Source organism: Triticum aestivum, chromosome 2D (assembly GCF_018294505.1).
Source record: "Triticum aestivum cultivar Chinese Spring chromosome 2D, IWGSC CS RefSeq v2.1, whole genome shotgun sequence".
Taxonomy (NCBI): domain Eukaryota; kingdom Viridiplantae; phylum Streptophyta; class Magnoliopsida; order Poales; family Poaceae; genus Triticum; species Triticum aestivum.
In genome coordinates, this window is record NC_057799.1 from 484,869,553 (window position 1) to 484,891,348 (window position 21,796).

The following is a 21,796-nucleotide window of genomic DNA, read 5'->3' on the forward strand; positions in this document are numbered from 1 at the left end:
TATGTAATTGGCAATATAAGGATTTTCAATGCAATTCACCGCATAATACATATAAATTTCCTCTAGATCGAAATCAAGAACTCTCTCAAGGGCAAATTCTGGAATATCCTTAGTTATACGTTTCATTTCTTCATAACCCATAAGCAAACTAAGTTCATTATGATGCGCAAGGGAAATCAAGTCATCACAATTTTTGGACACGATTCGATCATGAAACAATTTGCATTGGAGATTTAAATTACCACGTTCATTGCAAAGTTCACAAGGATGGCTAAAAATATTAAACTGTTCAGCACAAACATCTATCCTCTCTCGCAACCATTTAGTTTCTAAATACTTATGCCTCTTACAAAATCTATCTTCCCTTCTTGGTATATATTTGCAAACTCTATGCACTCCACAAAAATTGACATGCTTAGAAGAAACATTTTCATCATGGCTAGTGCAATCATCATTAGTACTATGGATGTTCAAGGAATTCATACTAACATTGCAATCATGCTCATCATTCAAAGATTTAGTGCCAAACATTTTATTGCATTCTTCTTCTAACACTTTGGCACAATTATCGGAATCCTTATTTTCACGAAAGACATTATATAGATGAAGCATATGTGGCAACCTCAATTCCATTTTTTTGTAATTTTCTTTTATAGACTAAAATAGTGATAAAACAAGAAACTAAAAGATTCGATTGCAAGATATAAAGATATACCTTCAAGCACGAACCTCCCCGGCAACGGCGCCAGAAAAGAGCTTGATGTCTACTACGCAACCTTCTTCTTGTAGACTCGTGTTGGGCCTCCAAGTTTTGTAGGACAGTGGCAAATTTCCCTCAAGTGGATGGCCTAGGGTTTATCACTCCGTGGGAGGCGTAGGATGGAGATGGTCTCTCTCAAACAACCCTGCAACCAAATAACAAAGAGTCTCTTGTGTCCCCAACACACCCAATACAATGATAAATTGTATAGGTGCACTAGTTCGGTGAAGAGATGGTGATACAAGCGTAATATGGATGGTAAATATGGGTTCTTGTAATCTAAAAATATAAAAACAGCAAGGTAACTAGTAACAGAAGTGAGCGAAAATGGTATTGCAATGCTTCGAAACAAGGCCTAGGGTTCATACTTTCACTAGTGCAAGTTCTCTCAACAATGATAACATATTTAGATCATATAACAATCCCTCAACGTGCAACAAAGAGTCACTCCAAAGTCATTAATAGCGGAGAACAAACGAAGAGATTATTGTAGGATACGAAACCACCTCAAAGTTATTCTTTCTGATCGATCTATTGGGCTAGTCCTATAAGTGTCACAAACAGCCCTAGAGTTTGTACTAAAATAACACCTTAAGACACACATCAACCAAAACCCTAATGTCACTTAGATACTCCAATGTCACCACAAGTATCCGCGGGTTTGATTATACGATATGCATCACACAATCTCATATTCATCTATTCAAACCAACACAAAGAACTTCAAAGAGTGCCCGAAAGTTTCTACCGGAGAGTCAAGACGAAAACGTGTACCAACCCCTATGCATAAGTTCACAAGGTCACAGAACCCGCAAGTTGATCACCAAAACATACATCAAGTGGATCACGTGAATATCCCATTGTCACCACAGATAAGCACATGCAAGACATACATCAAGTGTTCTCAAATCCTTAAAGACTCAATCCGGTAAGATAACTTCAAAGCGAAAACTCAATCCATTACAAGAAGGTAGAGGGGGGAGAAACATCATAAGATCCAACTATAATAACAAAGCTCGCGGTACATCAAGATTGTGCCAAATCAAGAACAAGAGAGAGAGAGAGAGAGAGAGAGAGAGAGAGAGAGAGAGCAAACACATAGCTACTGGTACATACCCTCAGCCCCGAGGGTGAACTACTCTCTCCTCGTCATGGAGAGCGCCGGGATGATGAAGATGGCCACCGGTGATGGTTTCCCCCTCCGGCAGGGTGCGGGAACAGGGTCCCGAGAGGTTTTTCGTGGCTATAGAGGCTTGCGGCGGCGGAACTCCCGATCTTGGTTTATTTTTGGGGGTTTCTGTATTTATAGGAATTTTTGCGTCGAGAACAAGTCAGGGGGGTCCATGAGTCAAACACAAGGACGGAGGACGCGCCCGGGGCGGGGGGTAGGGCGCACCCTCCAACCTTGTGGTTGACTCGGGACTCTTCTAGCCCAACTCTTTTGCTTCGGGGGCTTTTTCTGGTCCATAAAAAATCTCCGTAAATTTTCAGCTCATTTGGACTCCGTTTGATATTCCTTTTCTACGAAACTCAAAAACAAGGAAAAATAGAAACTGGCACTGGGCTCTAGGTTAATAGGTTAGTCCCAAAAATCATATAAAACAGCATATAAATGCATATAAAACATCCAAAATAGATAATATAATAGCATGGAACAATCAAAAATTATAAATACGTTGGAGACGTATCAGGTAATAAGGGCCTCGTTGAGGCGCCGGAAGCTGTGCCCATTCATGGCATAAAGTTTCCCGAAGGCCTCACAGATGTCTCCCTTAACGATCCACGCGGAGCAAAGAAACTCCGAGGTAAACCCGTCCGGGCCTGGCGCCTTGCCTGCGGACAGAAGCTTCACCGCGCGCCTAATCTCGTCCTTGGAGAACGGCAACTCCAGGTCGGAGAGGTCAAAGGAGCGGTGGTCAAAGACGGCAAAGTCCAGGGAGAACGGCCGCGAATCCACAGAGCCAGGGTCCCTGAGAAATGATCAAACGCGGCTCTGGCCAGCTCCACGTCGCCCGAAACCAGCTGATCCCCAACACGGAGCTCGGTGATCCTATTCTTCTGTCGGCGTTGGGAGGCATGGATGCGGCGGAAGGCGGTGTTAGCCACGCCCACCCGCAACCAGGAGAATCTCGAACGCTGCCGCGTGAGGGAACGCTCACGCGAGGCCAAGCCAAGGTACACTTGCTTGAGCTTGCGTGCGCAACCATCTCTCGACGCGAGAGAGGGGCCGAAAATCCTGCGCCTCATCTAGGCGGGCAATGATCTCGCGGGAGAGCAAAATCTGGAGAGAGATGCCGCCCATCTTCCTGGTGCCCCAACTGCGGAGCTTGCGTGCAGTAACTTTGAGCCGCTCATAGATCCTGCGGAAAGGATCGGGGTGCGGAGCTTGCGCGCAGTAACTTTGTAACTTTGAGCCGCTCATAAATCCCGCGGAAAGGATCGGGGTGCGGAGCTTGCACGCAGTAACTTTGAGCCGCATAGATCAAGGATCGGGGTCCGGCTCGACGGAATTCCAAGCCTGGGACTTGCGTTTCTGCATCTTGAAAAAAAAGGCAATGCGGGCAATCAAACAACTGCAAAACATGACCCAGAACTCCTATCACCTAGAACAGGCTCTACCAGGCTAGGTTCCCACGAAACCGAAAAACGATGCAAGCACCAAGCAGGCCCCCATACTGCCAACGTGCAGATTTCTCTGCAGGAACAACGTGCCTGTTTGAACTTGTATCTGCTGGCGTTTTGCCGGTGCTTCAGAAAGAGCAGAGGCCGCATGCTCATGTTAGTTTTGGAGATTCAATACATATCGTTTTATTCTACATAAAACCAGAACGTTGAAATAAATGAAACCGCGCTTACTATACGCAGTTCTCTGGCTAATACTAGCCCAGTACACCTGTAACACCAATTCAGTTCATGTTCCATAGTTCCAATACAGAACCGCCGATCATTGTACAACGAGCAAATGGCAGGAAGAGTTTTATAGACAAAAAGCTTTACACTTGCAGGCCTGCGAGCTGCATGTCAACTATGCAACGTCGGAACCTATGTACCTTTGATTTGGCATCAGTGTTACAAAAAGGGAATATCTGTGCCAAAGGAACCACTACAATTTCCTTGTGTAAAAATGTACAACAACATGAACTAAATCAATAACGTAGGTACAGAGCTTACTACAAACACCAAAAACAAATTCTTCTAGTTCTCGACCCATTCCTATCTTTCTGGCCCTTGTGGAAGGCTGAGATAGCAAGATGCACCGAAGCATACGTCATAAAAGATGCCAGCAGAACACCACCAGCAACCATCAACCCTAGCCTGACAAAGAAAAGAACATGCACAGGGGCTGATCAGTTACTGGCAAGAGAAACATACACACAAGATGCCTTTCAGACAGTTTGTGAAATATAAAAATCTACATTTCTACAGGAGTAAGTCAGAATCCTTAAATCACCACTACTTCGTATGCATTCTACAGGGTATACACCTCAGAGAGCTACTACCCATTACGAATGAAATAGAAATGGCCTGTGCTATACCCCAAGATAATTATGTGGTCTAGGAAGTCCACACACACCCACAAGTCATAGCTCCCATACCAGCACCCTCTCCTAGCCCCTCTCAGTGTAGTCCTCAATCCCAAGTTTCCAACAATCCCCGTTCCCATAGTCCTATGGAAATGCCGGGCACCCTTCTCCATTTTTATGTATTCAAGATTGGTGGGGTGTCAGCTAATCTGCACCCGAGCTCATATGCTCCCGCATGAACAGTAAAATCGAAAAAAAATCGAAAAAATTCCAAAAAATTCCAAATTTTTTTGAGAGAAACATTGACAAAAGTTCTAAGTGCCTGCAAAAATTCGTCACGAAATCACATTCCTAGAAGGCGTGGCAAAAAAAACAAAAATAGTACTCTGAAAAAGCTACTTTCAAACGCATTTTGAAGCACTGAATTTGTTTTTTTTGCCACGCCTTACAGGAATGTGATTTCATGATGAATTTTTGCAGGCACTTAGAACTTTTGTCAATGTTTCTCTCAAAAAAAAAATGGAATTTTTTGAATTTTTTTCGATTTTTTTTCGATTGTACTGTTCACGCGGGAGCATATGAGCTCGGGTGCAGAATGGACTTTTCGAGTTTCCCCCGCTTTTTCCTTCATATTAAATTGGAAAGAAAAAGAGAGGGGCCAGTCAGTGTCTTACTTCGTAAATAATGCAGTTATACCCAAGATAGTTGGTGAAAATACAGTAATGACAGCTATGACAGCCATCCCTGTCCAGTAAAATGTCGCCTCCATGTCAAAGTCGGATATATTGCGCTGATGGCCTGCAAAAGACCAAGCTGTTAGATACCTAAAATTTCTAGAGAAGAAAGATGAAACTTTGCAAGAAGTTATGTAGTATAACATGCCTGTACCCATGTGATTCTCTGATGAATCAGAATTGCTATATCCCACATGAGTTGCACTGATACTTCCCCATCGATAGACAAAACGGAGATAGCTACCAAACAATAAGAAGAATGCCACGAAGGTCCACTCAAACATCAGTAGCAGACCTGTCCATGGCATAATTTGTCGTGGAATGATAGTGAAAGCAAAGGCAAGAGAGACACCAGCAGACATAAAACAGATTAGCACAGCAATCGCCCCGAAATAAGAAGGCAGCTTCAGATGTGGCCCGTTTGAGATCTGTGGCAGTGTTAAAGAACCATTAGGTAATATCACATGATCGTCAACACATTTCGGTAAGAAAAATAAACTAAGTAAGAAAATATAACTAGGATGGTAAATTCATATAGAACAATATATCATCTCCCCGGCCCAGTTTTGTGCAGGGTGAACGCTTTACCAATATTTCCAATATAAACATTATCTTATATTCTGGCCCAATAGTCAACGTTCAATAGAATGTATTACAAGTGCAAAATGCAGAAAGTACCTTGGTTCATGTTAGAATGAAAAAACCTACTTAACACATGCTACAAATTCAGAGGTTATTTGCTGTTGAAGAGGAGTAACTAACTCTTTGATTTGAAGTTGAAAATGTAGATGATGAAACACCAACTGCTAAATAAGATGGAAGTGCCTCTTCAGACTTGTACTTATGACGGCCTCTCCTAGCAAACGCACATAAAGACTGCACACTTGGAAAATCCTTCTTGTTCTGTCAAAAACATCACACCCATGATTGATCAAAAGTCAATAAACTCCTATAAGAACATGTATTATATCTACAAAGTTAAAAAACTAGCAGCATGAAATGTGATTTAACCTGAAAGCATGATTGGTAATAACCAAATAACAGCAGGCAGAAGGGAAGAATGAATAAAAATTTGACCACCAGCTGATCATGAGGGTTCCTTCCCCCACCGGTTCCCGGAAGAGATTCTTCAAGTTTTTGCCTAACATCCTGGAATCATACAGAGCATAAATATATCACCAACATGCTACTAATTCACTTTCACAAAATATCAAATATAAGTAAACAATAGATAAATGAGATGGAATTTTACCTGCCATATCTCCACAGGTTTTACAAGCCAAGCTGTCCACCAGTCCCAGGGTTTAAGGGGACCTAGTGTGTAGTGAATAACTCTAAGTTCCTTCTCATCAACCATCCACTATAACATAAATTAGATCATGAGTCCCAAACAAAGCATCATGCTCTATAAAACTCATGTAACTAACATCTAATGGGCACCCAAAAAAGGTTTGGTATTGTACTTTTATGAGCACGAGACAACAAATAAGTATAAAAGTAAACACACATATTGTCTTAGTTTGTGATATCAGTGACCTTCCATACATTCAAAAGACTAGAATAGTTGTGACTTGCATACCTTACTGGAATCTATTTCTTTGCAACGACAAGGTTTAAATAACATGGAATACAGTAATGGCTGGCATATATATTTTTTACAGAGAAACAAGATAAGGCGCATGCAGTATCAGTTTGCAAAAAAGGTTATAATTAGTCAGATAAATACTAATGTGTTAGTCATTATCAGTGCACATAAAGAATATTACCTTGTTGGCTAGCATGTAAAGACCAACATCAGCATTATACAAGGTAGAAAGGCGCTGTGTCTCCGGTTCAGGTGTTAAAGGTGAGTCTGGCTCATACACGCGGGAGTTAGCAAAATCAGCATAATACGAATTAAGAAAACCTTGATCCCCTGCATTGATTAATTCAGCACCCCGATTAAATACAGCACATAAAATCAACTACAATGCTAAATATAATCATCAACGGACCAAAATAACTTCCAACTGGGCATCATATATCTTCCCAAAACCATGGGCTAAGTTTCCTTAGACTATTTCCACGATGATCGTATTGCCCTCCTCTATCTTTAACATACCCAGCGAGAGAATAGGTTTTGATGTTGAGGGGGGTAGTAGTGTCCTCAACATTACGCATGATCGGGAATCATAAGAAGATGTGAGTACTCTACAAGCAGGTTCTGCAGCCACAAGCTGTTAACACCTGAGAGTACTGATGGTGTGTATGAACTGCGAGTGGGGAATTTCTGCAGAGGACGGGATAGCTTGAGGATTGCCCTAGTGATGCCATTGTAAACTAAAAAGAGGACCTGACGATGCATGAAAAAGACTAAACAAATCATCATAAATGCTGGTCAAAACAGGCCAAAGAGAGCAGCAGGGCTGAAAAATTCAGGTGTGATTGAAAGGGGCTGAAAAATTCAGGTCTATTTATGAAATAACTTTTGTTTACAACTTTACATGCACTAACATGCCAAATCTATGAAAAGTAACACACTGAAGCGAATAATTAATTACTTTACATTTTGAGAGTAAAGTCTCTAAAAGCACTTACCAAGTTACCCGTATGAAAAAAACATTTTTCTTATATAATTAGTCTCTTCCATTAGGTAAATGCGATCTGTCTCAAGTTTATTGCACAAGAATTATTTTATTATATGGACTAGCATGCACTGAAATTTAATAGATGTGAGCAAACTGTTCACAGCCAATCAGCTTGTGTTCTCCAAACAATTGCCTGAATATAATAGGAAAAGAAGTGCATTGACCTCCAGTGTAGGAAGGCAACCGATCTACTTGACTAATCATATCCTTGAAAACAGTTTCAGATGGCTCCACAACCATCACTCCGGAATTCATTCTTTCAGAATGCTTCAAGTTCCCACAGAACTTCCCGCACTTGAAAACATCCTCGATACTTCTTACAACTACAGTATCTGCATCAAGATAAACAACTGGGAGAACAGCAACCTTTTAGAATAGTAATACAAAAAATGATAGCGAAAGAGATGACAGAAAAAAATACTTAGAAGAAATAAAATATTATTGTCATTTCGAAATAGATGGCCGTAGCCCTGCTCATTCAGTTCAGAGTAGAGGTTGATAATATGATTATCATTTTCAAACAGACGGACTTGGTGACAGAAATAAAGAAGCAAAATCACTTAAATTATTATCAGAACGTACCCTTTTTGTAGCTTGTCATGTTGAATATCTTCAACTTTGTGTAGACACCCCAAAACCTCGTTGGTCTCACTTGGTTAGGATTAGCCAGTAAAGTTATACGCTTCACGATCCAACCATCAGCCTAGAATTTATCTAATGTTAGATTCAATACGGGTTAGTTTGAAACATACACCGAAACTGCTTTGCAGGTAAGAAGATTTAGAAATAATGTTCATTGTAGATTTGTAGTGTGGCATCTTCTGAAGTGGCTCGTTTTTTTTTTCAGGAATCTTCTGAACTAATACGGACTAGAATGACAAATTTTTCATCACCATTCTGCGCAAACCTATCATAACCCATCATGAATTTTGTACACTGAGATCACAGCGAGCACCCCTAATAAACTCCTAAAATAAGCAGCAACATCCTCCTTGCATCTCCATTTCAACCAGTTGGTTCATCAACCCCAAACAACTCTGCGCTAAAGCTACTACTTCACCGAAGCATACTAAATCTACCGCTAAATTCGTGGGCGTTGGGTAGTATTCCGCAAACCTCGAGGAGCTGCCGCGAGTACTCGGAGACGCCGTCGGAGACGAGCACGACCATGTCGCGCCGCGTGCCCGTGTCGCGGATGGACTTGCCGAGGACGCGCACGCCGAGGACGAACTCGTCGCCGTAGAGCAGCGTGACGTAGGCCTCCTCCGTCGCCGCGGCCGCGCCGGCGAGCAGCGCCGCCGCGACGAGGGCGGCCAGCAGGGGCAGCCTGGACGGCGGCGGTCCCATCGAGGCCCTGCCCGCGCGGGATCTCGCCACGGCGGCCTTCCAGTCGGAGCTGCTCGGGATCGGGAGGTTGTCCAGTGCTATGGTGATCTTCTCATGGCAATAGAGATGTGTTCGGTCAAATGAGTTCGCCCAGTTTGGACTTGTCACGGCGGCTCGGTCGACGGTCGTCGAGGAATGGGCCGGGCCGTAGCGGGCCGCATCAGGCTCGGCCTCCTAGCCTGCTCGGCCCGCTTTCGCCGCAGAAGCAGTTCACGGCCTCTTCTGAGGAAGAAAAACTCACACGGCGACACATGTGACAGAAGAGGAGTTGGAGTCCCCGCCCTCTGCGACCGGCTAACCCACATCCCTTCCCCTGCCGCCTCGCCGCCGGCCGCCGGCCGCCGGCCGCCGTCTCGGTCGAACCGACCGGCCCAAAGGAAGAAGACGAGGCGGGGCCTCTCCGCGTCGCGCCCCCATGGACATACTCGTAAGCGCAGCAACCTTACCTCGCAATCCTTTATCCCTGCTCCCCGCGCGCCGCAGTTCCTCCCGGTTAAATTCTCTCTTAGTTTTGTGCGCCAATCTTCCGCAGGAGAAAATTCGCGGAGGCGGCGACAAACCGGCCGCGATGGAGACGCCCCGGAGGCCGGAGTCGTGGGTGGAGATTTCAGAGTCCGTCTCGCGGCTCTGCAGCTTCGACGCCGGCGGGGGCGGCGGCGTATCTGTAAGCCTTGTACATTTTCCCTTGTGGTTACTAGTTTTCTATGAACTTTCAGGCTCGCATCGTTTTTTTATCCTTCGTGTGCCGACCAGGATTACGCATGAAACTAGGACGACAGTGAAAAATGGTGTTTTCAGTTAAAATCAGATTAGATTTCCCCTCTAGCACCTGAAATTGGAGTGCCAAATATCTGAATTCCCTATCTATTGTTGCAAGGGGCTCGTCACAAAATACATACTTGGCCAATATATTACTCCCTACATTCACAAATATAAGTTGTTTTGGATATTTCAATATGGACTGCATACGGACTGAAATGAGTGAACATACACACTAAAACGTGCCTGTTTACATCTGATTCAGAAAAAAGTTGCAACATCTTATATCTGTGAACGGAGGGAGTAACTTCTTACTACCTCCGTACCAAAATATAAGACGTTTTTGTTGGCTAAAGTAGCCACAAAATCGTCTTATATATTGATACGGAGGAAGTATTTTTCAAGAAAGAATCAATCAGTTTGGCGATAGAGACCAACATATCAATCATTAAATTGACTTAGTGTGAATAACAATGTGCCTGTTCGACTCTGTTGTCATTTCTGAAATTTAAAACTGTTATTATGAGCCTACTATAGTTTTAGTACTGCCCAGTTAAAAAATGAATCTTGGAGCTAACACAAATAAAGGTATAAACAATAACCACACTGCTAGATGCTTCAGTTTACACAATAGTACAGTAGCTAATTTGTAGCACTGCTTCATCTTTGCCCTGAGTGTTTTTTGGACAGAAAGTGTAGTACATAGTTTGGTGTGATTGTTTAACTGGTGGGATATGTTACATATCATATGGCCCTTTGTTCCAATGATACAATGGACTATCAACCTTGCAAATTGTTGTTTGAATTTGTTTACAGCAAGCAGCTTTTTCCCCTTCTAGGGAAATGTTTACTGCTTACCTAGATAACTAAAAATCTCAGTATGAGCAAGCATAATTGTGTAGTCAAAGTACTGGAATGTTACTTTCATGATAGTTATATAGTTCAGTGTAAATTCTCTGTTATCGTATTAGTTATAGCTCCTATTTTCCTGTAGGTAAAACTTATCCAGGATAACAGGATGGCACATGATAAGTTAGTTGATTCTTTCTTGAACAAGTTTTTTCCATCTGGTTATCCATACAGGTATGAGTTCCCGAATCGTTGACATTCTTGATACTCTGATGGACGACGTTATTTGATGAGTTTTGCTCTTGCTCATGCAGTGTGAATGAGGGTTACCTGACATATACCAAATTCCGAGCACTCCAGCATTTTTCTAGTGCTATGCTGCATGTGCTATCGACCCAGGTCAGTTCATCTGGTTGCTGTTATTCGTTAGCAATAAGAGTTGTCATTGGATAATGTGTGTCATTTCCATGAACTTTAGCCGCTTTCTAGATACTTAAATTATTTTTACCTACTTTTTTTGATGAGCAAACATGGTACCTTCTACTGACTGTGGGCTGCGGCTCAGTCTTTATTATTTGCTGCAGGTCTACGACCTACCCCTGCGCAAGCAACGGCTGTAAGTTGGGTAAGCATATGCTGACAGAGATGCTAAAGTTTCTAGCAGGTAGTACGGCCGAAACATCTTTGCTGATTTTCTGTAACCATTTCAGATTCTAAAAGATGGAATGCAGCACGCAGGAAAGCTCATCTGTAGCGGCATGGGGGCAAGAATGGATTCAGAGCCAAAGAGTTGGAGGATATTTGGTGGGTAATCATCATATTAACCGTGTTACCCATTTTCTGATATTTATGCTTGTTTGTGTTCTTCTACTGAAATTTTCTTTCTAAGCTACATCATCGATGCCTCTTTTTTTTGGTGCCAGCTGATGTTCTCTATGATTTTGGTACTGCCTTGGACTTCATTTCACCACTGTGTCCACAACTTTTTCTTGAAGTGGCAGGCTTGGGAAATTTTGCAAAGGTGCGGATTTAACTTGCATGTGCTGCACTTCAAATGGCACGTATATTGCAATACAATCTTCTGTTCACATTGCGCGTTTAATTTTTCGAGGGCTTACTCAAAGATAAAACGACTGTCATCTGCGCCTGATGGTTATATGAAATGACTGTAGATTATAGGACGTTGTCAAAATGAACATATTTGTCCAGATTCTCTGCCTGAAAACTGAGCTGACATCACAGTGATATCTTATTGCTTGTCATTGTAGGGAATGGCTGTGGTTGCTGCCAGAGCGACAAGGCTACCAATATATTCATCTTTTGCGAAAGAAGGTAACCTTAGTGACTTGTTTGCTAAAGGGGAAGCCATCTCGACACTTTTCAATGTTATGGGGATAGGAGCTGGCATTGGATTATCATCTACAGTATGTTCAACGACTCAAGGAAAGGTACATATTTGCATTAATACACTTGTTAAGTTACTCTGTTTCATTTTATCAGGGAAGTAACAAAGATAAAAAAATGTGATTACATGAATTAGATTAGAATGGCCATTACTTTGAGAATGAGGACGACCATCAGAATCCGGAACTTTCTGTTTGGTACAAGCTTCTAATTGCTATTATCAAATTTCTTTCAGCTAATCATAGGCCCGTTGCTTTCTGCTGTGCATATATGGGGAGTGGTGCAAGAGATGAGAGCAACTCCTATAAACACACTTAATCCACAAAGAACAGCAATGGTGGTGGCTGATTTTATCAAGGTTTCTTACATTTGACCTGTAACTGTAAATGCCTCCTATTTTCCCAGTTACTGTAATACTAATTTCGTTTCTTACGCTGCAGAGCGGAAAGGTTTCAAGCCCAGCTGAGCTAAGATACCGAGAAGATCTTCTGTTCCCTAACAGGTTAATAGAAGAAGCAGGAAGCGTGAAAGTCGGGCAACCATTTCGCAGGGTTTTGAGCCCACGGCTTGTCGAAGAGCTGAGGTCTACTTTCCCAAACGAGAAGTTTTTACTCACCCAGAAAAGCGACAAGGCGTACATGGTTCTTGAGCAGAGCGCAACCGGGGAGGATGCACTGAGGGGGTGGCTGGTCGCTGCCTTCGCTTCGGAGATGGAGAGATCAGGCGCTGGACCACGCGACACAGTCCTAAATGATGCCTATCAGAAGATGGAGAGCGTGTTCCCCATGTTCGTTTCGGAAGTGAAGAGCAGGGGCTGGTACACAGGCCAGTTCTTGGATGGAAATCACAGTCGGATCGCGTACGCGAAATCTGAATGACCGCGCATGCCGGAGGAAGAGCACTGTCGACCACGCAGGCGGTGCATCCCGCCCGCGGTTTTCAGAGTTGCAGAGTTCAATTTTGTTTCACGAAAAAAAGAGTTGTTTGTAGAAAACTTTTTCTTTTGTCTTTCGTCACTCGTAGGGTCGCCATTCCATCTTTCTATCTTCAGTGCAGTGTATGTATGACAGAAATGAGTGGATGCTTTGTCTTCAGATCTTCCTGAATCATACACGAGATGGAAAACCAACACGATGCTGCTACTTGGAAGGAGGCTGCATCTGTTTGACTATGTGTTGTCGTATGGTTCGACTTCGTGCGTATCGTGCGAGTGATGGGATGGAACCGCGGCATCTCGATTCCAAGTGATGGAACTGCCGCATCTTAGTCAAGATGCTGCCGCAGTGGATGACATAATCACGCGATCACTGGACTAGTCCACGGCGAAGCCATCTTTATTCTGTACTAGGTTTTGGCGTAGTCACCACGAGTTGAAATATCCTGTAGTCGGGTTAACTTCCCAAGTTTGAGTGAACCACGTCGTCCACTCATGGTCTTCCAGAGCGCGACGGGCCAACGCCGGCGGCTCCTCCTCCTCCTCGCAGAGTTCTCGCGAGACAAGCCAGACCGAAGGGGTGGTTTGGTATCCAGCGTGGGTGACCGGTCCATGGCTGGGCTGCGCGGAGCAGTAAAAAAATATCTGCCGAAAGTCCGTCGGTCCATGGCTGGGCCGAGAGAGGATATTCGACGAGGAAAAACGTCAGGCCCGCAAAAGCAAAGAGTCTATGCTAAGACCAATCACGGCTTTTTCTCTGGCCTAACAAGTTAGTACCTCCTACTTGATGATCACTAGTATCACTAGAGAATTGATGGTGGATTGACCCTGGCTGGAGTCTGGTCGCGGCACGCAACGAATAAGGTGGAAATTTATTCAGTCCAGCAGGTGGGTGGTAATGTTGGAAAATATGACCTAAAGGCAATAATAAAATGGTTATTATTATATTTCCTTATTCATGATAATTGTCTATTGTTCATGCTATAATTGTGTTATCCGGAAATCGTAATACATGTGTGAATACATAGACCACAACATGTCCCTAGTGAGCCTCTAGTTGACTAGCTCGTTGATCAACAGATAGTCATGGTTTCCTGACTATGGACATTGGATGTCATTGATAATGGAATCACATCATTAGGAGAATGATGTGATGGACAAGACCCAATCCTAAGCATAGCACAAAGATCGTGTAGTTCGTTTGCTAGAGCTTTTCCAATGTCAAGTATCATTTTCTTAGACCATGAGATCGTGTAACTCCCGGATGCCGTATGAGTGCTTTGGGTGTACCAAACGTCACAACGTAACTGGGTGACTATAAAGGTACACTACAGGTATCTCTGAAAGTGTCTGTTGGGTTGACACGGATCGAGACTGGGATTTGTCACTCCGTATGACGGAGAGGTATCTCTGGGCCCACTCGGTAATGCATCATCATAATGAGCTCAAAGTGACCAAGTGGTTGGTCACGGGATCATGCATTACGGTACGAGTAAAGTGACTTGCCGGTAACGAGATTGAACGAGGTATTGGGATACCGACGATCGAATCTCGCGCAAGTAACGTACCGATTGACAAAGGGAATTGTATACGGGATTGATTGAATCCTCGACATCGTGGTTCATCCGATGAGATCATCGTGGAACATGTGGGAGCCAACATGGGTATCCAGATCCCGCTGTTGGTTATTGACCGGAGAGTCGTCTCGGTCATGTCTGCGTGTCTCCCGAACCCGTAGGGTCTACACACTTAAGGTTCGGTGACGCTAGGGTTGTAGAGATATTAGTATGCGGTAACCCGAAAGTTGTTCGGAGTCCCGGATGAGATCCCGGACGTCATGAGGAGTTCCGGAATGGTCCGAAGGTGAAGAATTATATATAGGAAGTCCACTTTCGGCCACCGGGAAAGTTTCGGGGGTCACCGGTATTGTACCGGGACCACCGGAAAGGTCCCGGGGGTCCACCGGGTTGGGCCACCTATCCCGGAGGGCCCCATGGGCTGAAGTGGGAGGGGAACCAGCCCCTGGTGGGCTGGTGCGCCCCCCCTTTGGGCCTCCCCTGCACCTAGGGTTGGAAACCCTAGGGGTGGGGGCGCCCCCCACTTGGCTTGGGGGGGAAGCCACCCCTTGGCCGCCGCCCCCCTTGGAGATCAGATCTCCTAGGCCCCCCCCCAGGAGGCCTATATATAGGAAGGGGGAGGGAGGGCAGCCGCACCACAGCCCCTGGCGCCTCCCTCTCCCTCCCGTGACACCTCTCCCTCTCGCTGAGCTTGGAGAAGCCCTGCCGAGATCCCCGCTACTTCCACCACCACGCCGTCGTGCTGCTGGATCTCCATCAACCTCTCCTCCCCCCTTGCTGGATCAAGAAGGAGGAGACGTCGCTGCTCCGTACGTGTGTTGAACGTGGAGGTGCCGTCCGTTCGGCGCTCGGTCATCGGTGATTTGGATCACGACGAGTACGACTCCATCAACCTCGTTCACTTGAACGCTTCCGCTTGCGATCTACAAGGGTATGTAGATGCACTCCTCTCCCTCGTTGCTAGATGACTCCATAGATTGATCTTGGTGATGCATAGAAAATTTTAAATTTCTGCTACGATCCCCAACAGTGGTATCAGAGCTAGGTCTATGCGTAGTTTCTATGCACGAGTAGAACACAAACTTGTTGTGGGCGTAGATGTTGTCAATTTTCTTGCCACTACTAGTCTTATCTTGTTTCGGCGGCATCGTGGGATGAAGCGGCCCGGACCGACCTTACACGTACGCTTACGTGAGACAGGTTCCACCGACTGACATGCACTAGTTGCATAAGGTGGCTAGCGGGTGTCTGTCTCTCCCACTTTAGTCGGATCGGATTCGATGAAAAGGGTCCTTATGAAGGGTAAATAGAAATTGGCATATCACGTTGTGGTTTTACGTAGGTAAGAAACGTTCTTGCTAGAAACCTATAGAAGCCACGTAAAAACATGCAACAACAATTAGAGGACGTCTAACTTGTTTTTGCAGCATATGCCTTGTGATGTGATATGGCCAAAAAGGATGTGATGAATGAAATATATGTGATGTATGAGATTGATCATGTTCTTGTAATAGGAATCACGACTTGCATGTCGATGAGTATGACAACCGGCAGGAGCCATAGGAGTTGTCTTTATTTTTTGTATGACCTGCGTGTCATTGAATAACGCCATGTAAATTACTTTACTTTATTGCTAAACACGTTAGCCATAGAAGTAGAAGTAATCGTTGGCGTGACAACTTCATGAAGACACGATGATGGAGATCATGGTGTCATGCCGGTGACGAAGATGATCATGGCGCCCCGAAGATGGAGATCAAAGGAGCAAAATGATATTGGCCATATCATGTCACTATTTGATTGCATGTGATGTTTATCATGTTTTATATCTTATTTGCTTAGATCGACGGTAGTAAGTAAGATGATCCCTTATAATAATTTCAAGAAAGTGTTCCCCCTAACTGTGCACCGTTGCGAAGGTTCGTTGTTTCGAAGCACCACGTGATGATCGGGTGTGATAGATTCTAACGTTCGAATACAACGGGTGTAAGCCAGATTTACACACGTAATACACTTAGGTTGACTTGACGAGCCTAGCATGTACAGACATGGCCTCGGAACACGGAAGACCGAAAGGTCGAGCATGAGTCGTATAGAAGATACGATCAACATGAAGATGTTCACCGATGTTGACTAGTCCATCTCACGTGATGATCGGACACGGCCTAGTTGACTCGGATCATATTTCACTTAGATGACTAGAGGGATGTCTATCTGAGTGGGAGTTCATTGAATAATTTGATTAGATGAACTTAATTATCATGAACTTAGTCTAAAATCTTTACAATATGTCTTGTAGATCAAATGGCCCAAGTTGCCCTCAACTTCAACGCGTTCCTAGACAAAACCAAGCTGAAAGATGATGGCAGCAACTATACGGACTGGGTCCGGAACCTGAGGATCATCCTCATAGCTGCCAAGAAAGATTATGTCCTAGAAGCACCGCTAGGTGACGCACCCATCCCAGAGAACCAAGACGTTATGAACGCTTGGCAATCACGTGCTGATGATTACTCCCTCGTTCAGTGCGGCATACTTTATAGCTTAGAACCGGGGCTCCAAAAGCGTTTTGAGCAACACGGAGCATTTGAGATGTTCGAAGAGCTGAAAATGGTTTTCCAAGCTCATGCCCGGGTCGAGAGATATGAAGTCTCCAACAAGTTCTTCAGTTGCAAGATGGAGGAAAATAGTTCTGCCAGTGAGCACATACTCAAAATGTCTGGGTTGCACAACCGCTTGACTCAGCTGAGAGTTAATCTCCCGGATGACGCGGTCATTGACAGAATCCTTCAGTCGCTTCCACCAAGCTACAAGAGCTTTGTGATGAACTTCAATATGCAGGGGATGGAGAAGACCATTCCTGAGGTATATTCAATGCTGAAATCAGCGGAGGTGGAGATCAGAAAGGAACATCAAGTGTTGATGGTGAATAAAACCACTAAGTTCAAGAAAGGCAAGGGTAAGAAGAACTTCAAGAAAGACGGCAAGGGAGTTACCGCGCCCGGTAAGCCAGTTGCCGGGAAGAAGCCAAAGAATGGACCCAAGCCTGAGACTGAGTGCTTTTATTGCAAGGGAAGTGGTCACTGGAGCGGAACTGCCCCAAATACTTAGCGGACAAGAAGGCCGGTAACACCAAAGGTATATGTGATATACATGTAACTGATGTGTACCTCACCAGTACTCGTAGTAGCTCCTTGGTATTTGATACCGGTGCGGTTGCTCATATTTGTAACTCAAAACAGGAGCTGCGGAATAAGCGGAGACTGGCGAAGGACGAGGTGACGATGCGCGTCGGGAATGGTTCCAAGGTCGATGTGATCGCCGTCGGCACGCTACCTCTACATTTACCTACGGGATTAGTTTTAAACCTCAATAATTGTTATTTAGTGCCAGCTTTGAGCATGAACATTGTATCAGGATCTCGTTTAATGCGAGATGGCTACTCATTTAAATCCGAGAATAATGGTTGTTCTATTTATATGAGAGATATGTTTTATGGTCATGCCCCGCTGGTCAATGGTTTATTCTTAATGAATCTCGAACGTGATGTTACACATATTCATAGTGTGAATACCAAAAGATGTAAAGTTGATAACGATAGTCCCACATACTTGTGGCACTGCCGCCTTGGTCACATTGGTGTCAAGCGCATGAAGAAGCTCCATGCAGATGGACTTTTGGAGTCTCTTGATTACGAATCATTTGACACGTGCGAACCATGCCTCATGGGTAAGATGACCAAGACTCCGTTCTCCGGAACAATGGAGCGAGCAACCAACTTATTGGAAATCATACATACCGATGTGTGCGGTCCAATGAGTGTTGAGGCTCGCGGTGGCTATCGTTATGTTCTCACTCTCACTGATGACTTGAGTAGATATGGGTATGTCTACCTAATGAAACACAAGTCTGAGACCTTTGAAAAGTTCAAGGAATTTCAGAATGAGGTGGAGAATCAACGTGACCGAAAGATAAAGTTCTTACGATCAGATCGTGGGGGAGAATATTTAAGTCACGAATTTGGTACGCATTTAAGGAAATGTGGAATCATTTCACAACTCACGCCGCCTGGAACACCTCAGCGCAACGGTGTGTCCGAACGTCGTAATCGCACTCTATTGGATATGGTGCGATCTATGATGTCTCTTACCGATCTACCGCTCTCATTTTGGGGCTATGCTTTAGAGACTGCCGCATTCACTTTAAATAGGGCTCCGTCGAAATCCGTTGAGACGACACCGTATGAATTATGGTTTGGAAAGAAACCTAAGCTGTCGTTTCTAAAAGTTTGGGGATGCGATGCTTATGTCAAGAAACTTCAACCTGAAAAGCTCGAACCCAAGTCGGAGAAATGCGTCTTCATAGGATACCCTAAGGAAACCATTGGGTATACCTTCTACCTCAGATCCAAAGGCAAGATCTTTGTTGCCAAGAACGGGTCCTTTCTGGAGAAAGAGTTTCTCTCGAAGGAAGTAAGTGGGAGGAAAGTGGAACTTGATGAAGTACTACCTCTTGAACCGGAAAGTAGCACAGCTCGGGAAAATGTTCCTGTGGTGCATGCACCGACTAGAGAGGAAGTTAATGATGATGATCAAGGTACTTCGGATCAAGCTCCTACTGAACTTCGTAGGTCCACAAGGACACGTTCCGCGCCAGAGTGGTACGGCAACCCTGTCTTGGAAATCATGTTGTTAGACAACGGTGAACCTTCGAACTATGAAGAAGCAATGGCGGGCCCAGATTCTGACAAATGGCTAGAAGCCATGAAATCCGAGATAGGATCCATGTATGAAAACGAAGTATGGACTTTGACTGACTTGCCCGATGATCGGCGAGCCATAGAAAATAAATGGATCTTTAAGAAGAAGACAGACGCGGATGGTAATGTGACCATCTATAAGGCTCGGCTTGTCGCTAAGGGTTATCGACAAGTTCAAGGGGTTGACTACGATGAGACTTTCTCACCCGTAGCGAAGCTGAAGTCCGTCCGAATCATGTTAGCAATTGCCGCATTCTATGATTATGAGATATGGCAAATGGATGTCAAAACGGCATTCCTTAACGGCTTTCTTAAGGAAGAATTCTATATGATGCAGCCGGAAGGTTTTGTCGATCCTAAGAATGCTAACAAGGTATGCAAGCTCCAGCGCTCCATCTTTGGGCTGGTGCAAGCATCTCGGAGTTGGAACATTCGCTTTGATGAGATGATCAAAGCATTTGGGTTTACACAGACTTATGGAGAAGCCTGTGTTTACAAGAAAGTAAGCGGGAGCTCTGTAGCATTTCTCATATTATATGTCGATGACATAATATTGATGGGAAATGATATAGAATTCTTGGAAAGTATAAAGGCCTATTTGAATAAGTGTTTTTCAATGAAGGACCTTGGAGAAGCTGCTTATATATTAGGCATCAAGATCTATAGAGATAGATCAAGACGCCTCATTGGTCTTTCACAGAGTACGTACCTTGACAAGATATTGAAGAAGTTCAATATGGATCAGTCCAAGAAGGGGTTCTTGCCTGTATTGCAAGGTGTGCAATTGAGCACAGCTCAATGCCCGACCACGGCAGAAGATAGAGAAAAGATGAGTGTCGTCCCCTATGCCTCGGCCGTAGGGTCTATTATGTATGCCATGCTGTGTACCAGACCTGATGTAAACCTTGCCGTAAGTTTGGTAGGAAGGTACCAAAGTAATCCCGGCATGGAACACTGGACAGCGGTCAAGAATATCCTGAAGTACCTGAAAAGGACTAAGGATATGTTTCTCGTATATGGAGGTGGCGAAGAGCTCGTCGTAAAGGGTTACGTCGACGCTAGCTTCGACACAGATCTGGATGACTCTAAGTCACAAACCGGATACGTGTATATTTTGAATGGTGGGGCAGTAAGCTGGTGCAGTTGCAAGCAAAGCGTCGTGGCGGGATCTACATGTGAAGCGGAGTACATGGCGGCCTCAGAGGCAGCACAAGAAGCAATCTGGATAAAGGAGTTCATTACCGACCTAGGGGTGATTCCCAATGCGTTGGGCCCGATGACTCTCTTCTGTGACAACACTGGAGCTATTGCCCTTGCCAAGGAGCCCAGGTTTCACAGGAAGACCAGGCATATCAAGCGTCGCTTCAACTCCATTCGTGAAAATGTTCAAAATGGAGACATAGATATTTGTAAAGTACATACGGACCTGAATGTAGCAGATCCGTTGACTAAACCTCTCCCTAGAGCAAAACATGATCAACACCAGAACTCTATGGGTGTTCGATTCATCACAATGTAACTAGATTATTGACTCTAGTGCAAGTGGGAGACTGTTGGAAATATGCCCTAGAGGCAATAATAAAATGGTTATTATTATATTTCCTTGTTCATGATAATTGTCTATTGTTAATGCTATAATTGTGTTATCCGGAAATCATAATACATGTGTGAATACATAGACCACAACATGTCCCTAGTGAGCCTCTAGTTGACTAGCTCGTTGATCAACAGATAGTCATGGTTTCCTGACTATGGACATTGGATGTCATTGATAACGGGATCACATCATTAGGAGAATGATGTGATGGACAAGACCCAATCCTAAGCATAGCACAAAGATCGTGTAGTTCGTTTGCTAGAGCTTTTCCAATGTCAAGTATCATTTCCTTAGACCATGAGATCATGTAACTCCCGGATGCCGTAGTAGTGCTTTGGGTGTACCAAACGTCACAACGTAACTGGGTGACTATAAAGGTACACTACAGGTATCTCTGAAAGTGTCTGTTGGGTTGACACAGATCGAGACTGGGATTTGTCACTCCGTATGACGGAGAGGTATCTCTGGGCCCACTCGGTAATGCATCATCATAATGAGCTCAAAGTGACCAAGTGGTTGGTCACGGGATCATGCATTACGGTACGAGTAAAGTGACTTGCCGGTAACGAGATTGGACGAGGTATTGGGATACCGACGATCGAATCTCGGGCAAGTAACGTACCGATTGACAAAGGGAATTGTATACGGGATTGATTGAATCCTCGACATCGTGGTTCATCCGATGAGATCATCGTAGAACATGTGGGAGCCAACATGGGTATCCAGATCCCGCTGTTGGTTATTGACCGGAGAGCCGTCTCGGTCATGTCTGCGTGTCTCCCGAACCCGTAGGATCTACACACTTAAGGTTCGGTGACGCTAGGGTTGTAGAGATATTAGTATGCGGTAACCCGAAAGTTGTTCAGAGTCCCGGATGAGATCCCGG

At 44.5% G+C, this 21,796-nt stretch overlaps 2 protein-coding genes across 2 annotated transcripts; one reads left to right on the forward strand and one right to left on the reverse strand.

Annotated features, from left to right (window-relative positions):
- Positions 1-3,656: 3,656 nt before the first annotated feature.
- LOC123053991 (inositol phosphorylceramide glucuronosyltransferase 1) lies at positions 3,657-9,106 on the reverse strand. Its single transcript, XM_044477623.1, has 10 exons — positions 8,762-9,106; positions 8,228-8,348; positions 7,810-7,995; positions 6,785-6,933; positions 6,271-6,378; positions 6,030-6,167; positions 5,781-5,921; positions 5,167-5,446; positions 4,959-5,082; positions 3,657-4,075 (listed from the first exon to the last, which is right to left on the reverse strand). Exons 1-10 carry the CDS (start codon positions 8,990-8,992, stop codon positions 3,931-3,933), a joined length of 1,623 nt encoding a protein of 540 aa, XP_044333558.1. The 5' UTR covers positions 8,993-9,106; the 3' UTR covers positions 3,657-3,930.
- Positions 9,107-9,282: 176 nt separating this feature from the next.
- On the forward strand, positions 9,283-13,214 carry LOC123053992 (protein root UVB sensitive 2, chloroplastic). The gene is made up of 10 exons (XM_044477624.1): positions 9,283-9,458; positions 9,564-9,695; positions 10,785-10,873; positions 10,954-11,038; positions 11,205-11,264; positions 11,350-11,443; positions 11,563-11,660; positions 11,908-12,087; positions 12,279-12,401; positions 12,484-13,214. The coding sequence occupies exons 1-10, from the start codon at positions 9,447-9,449 to the stop codon at positions 12,919-12,921; spliced, it is 1,311 nt and encodes a 436-aa protein (XP_044333559.1). The 5' UTR covers positions 9,283-9,446; the 3' UTR covers positions 12,922-13,214.
- The last annotated feature ends 8,582 nt before the right edge of the window (positions 13,215-21,796 follow it).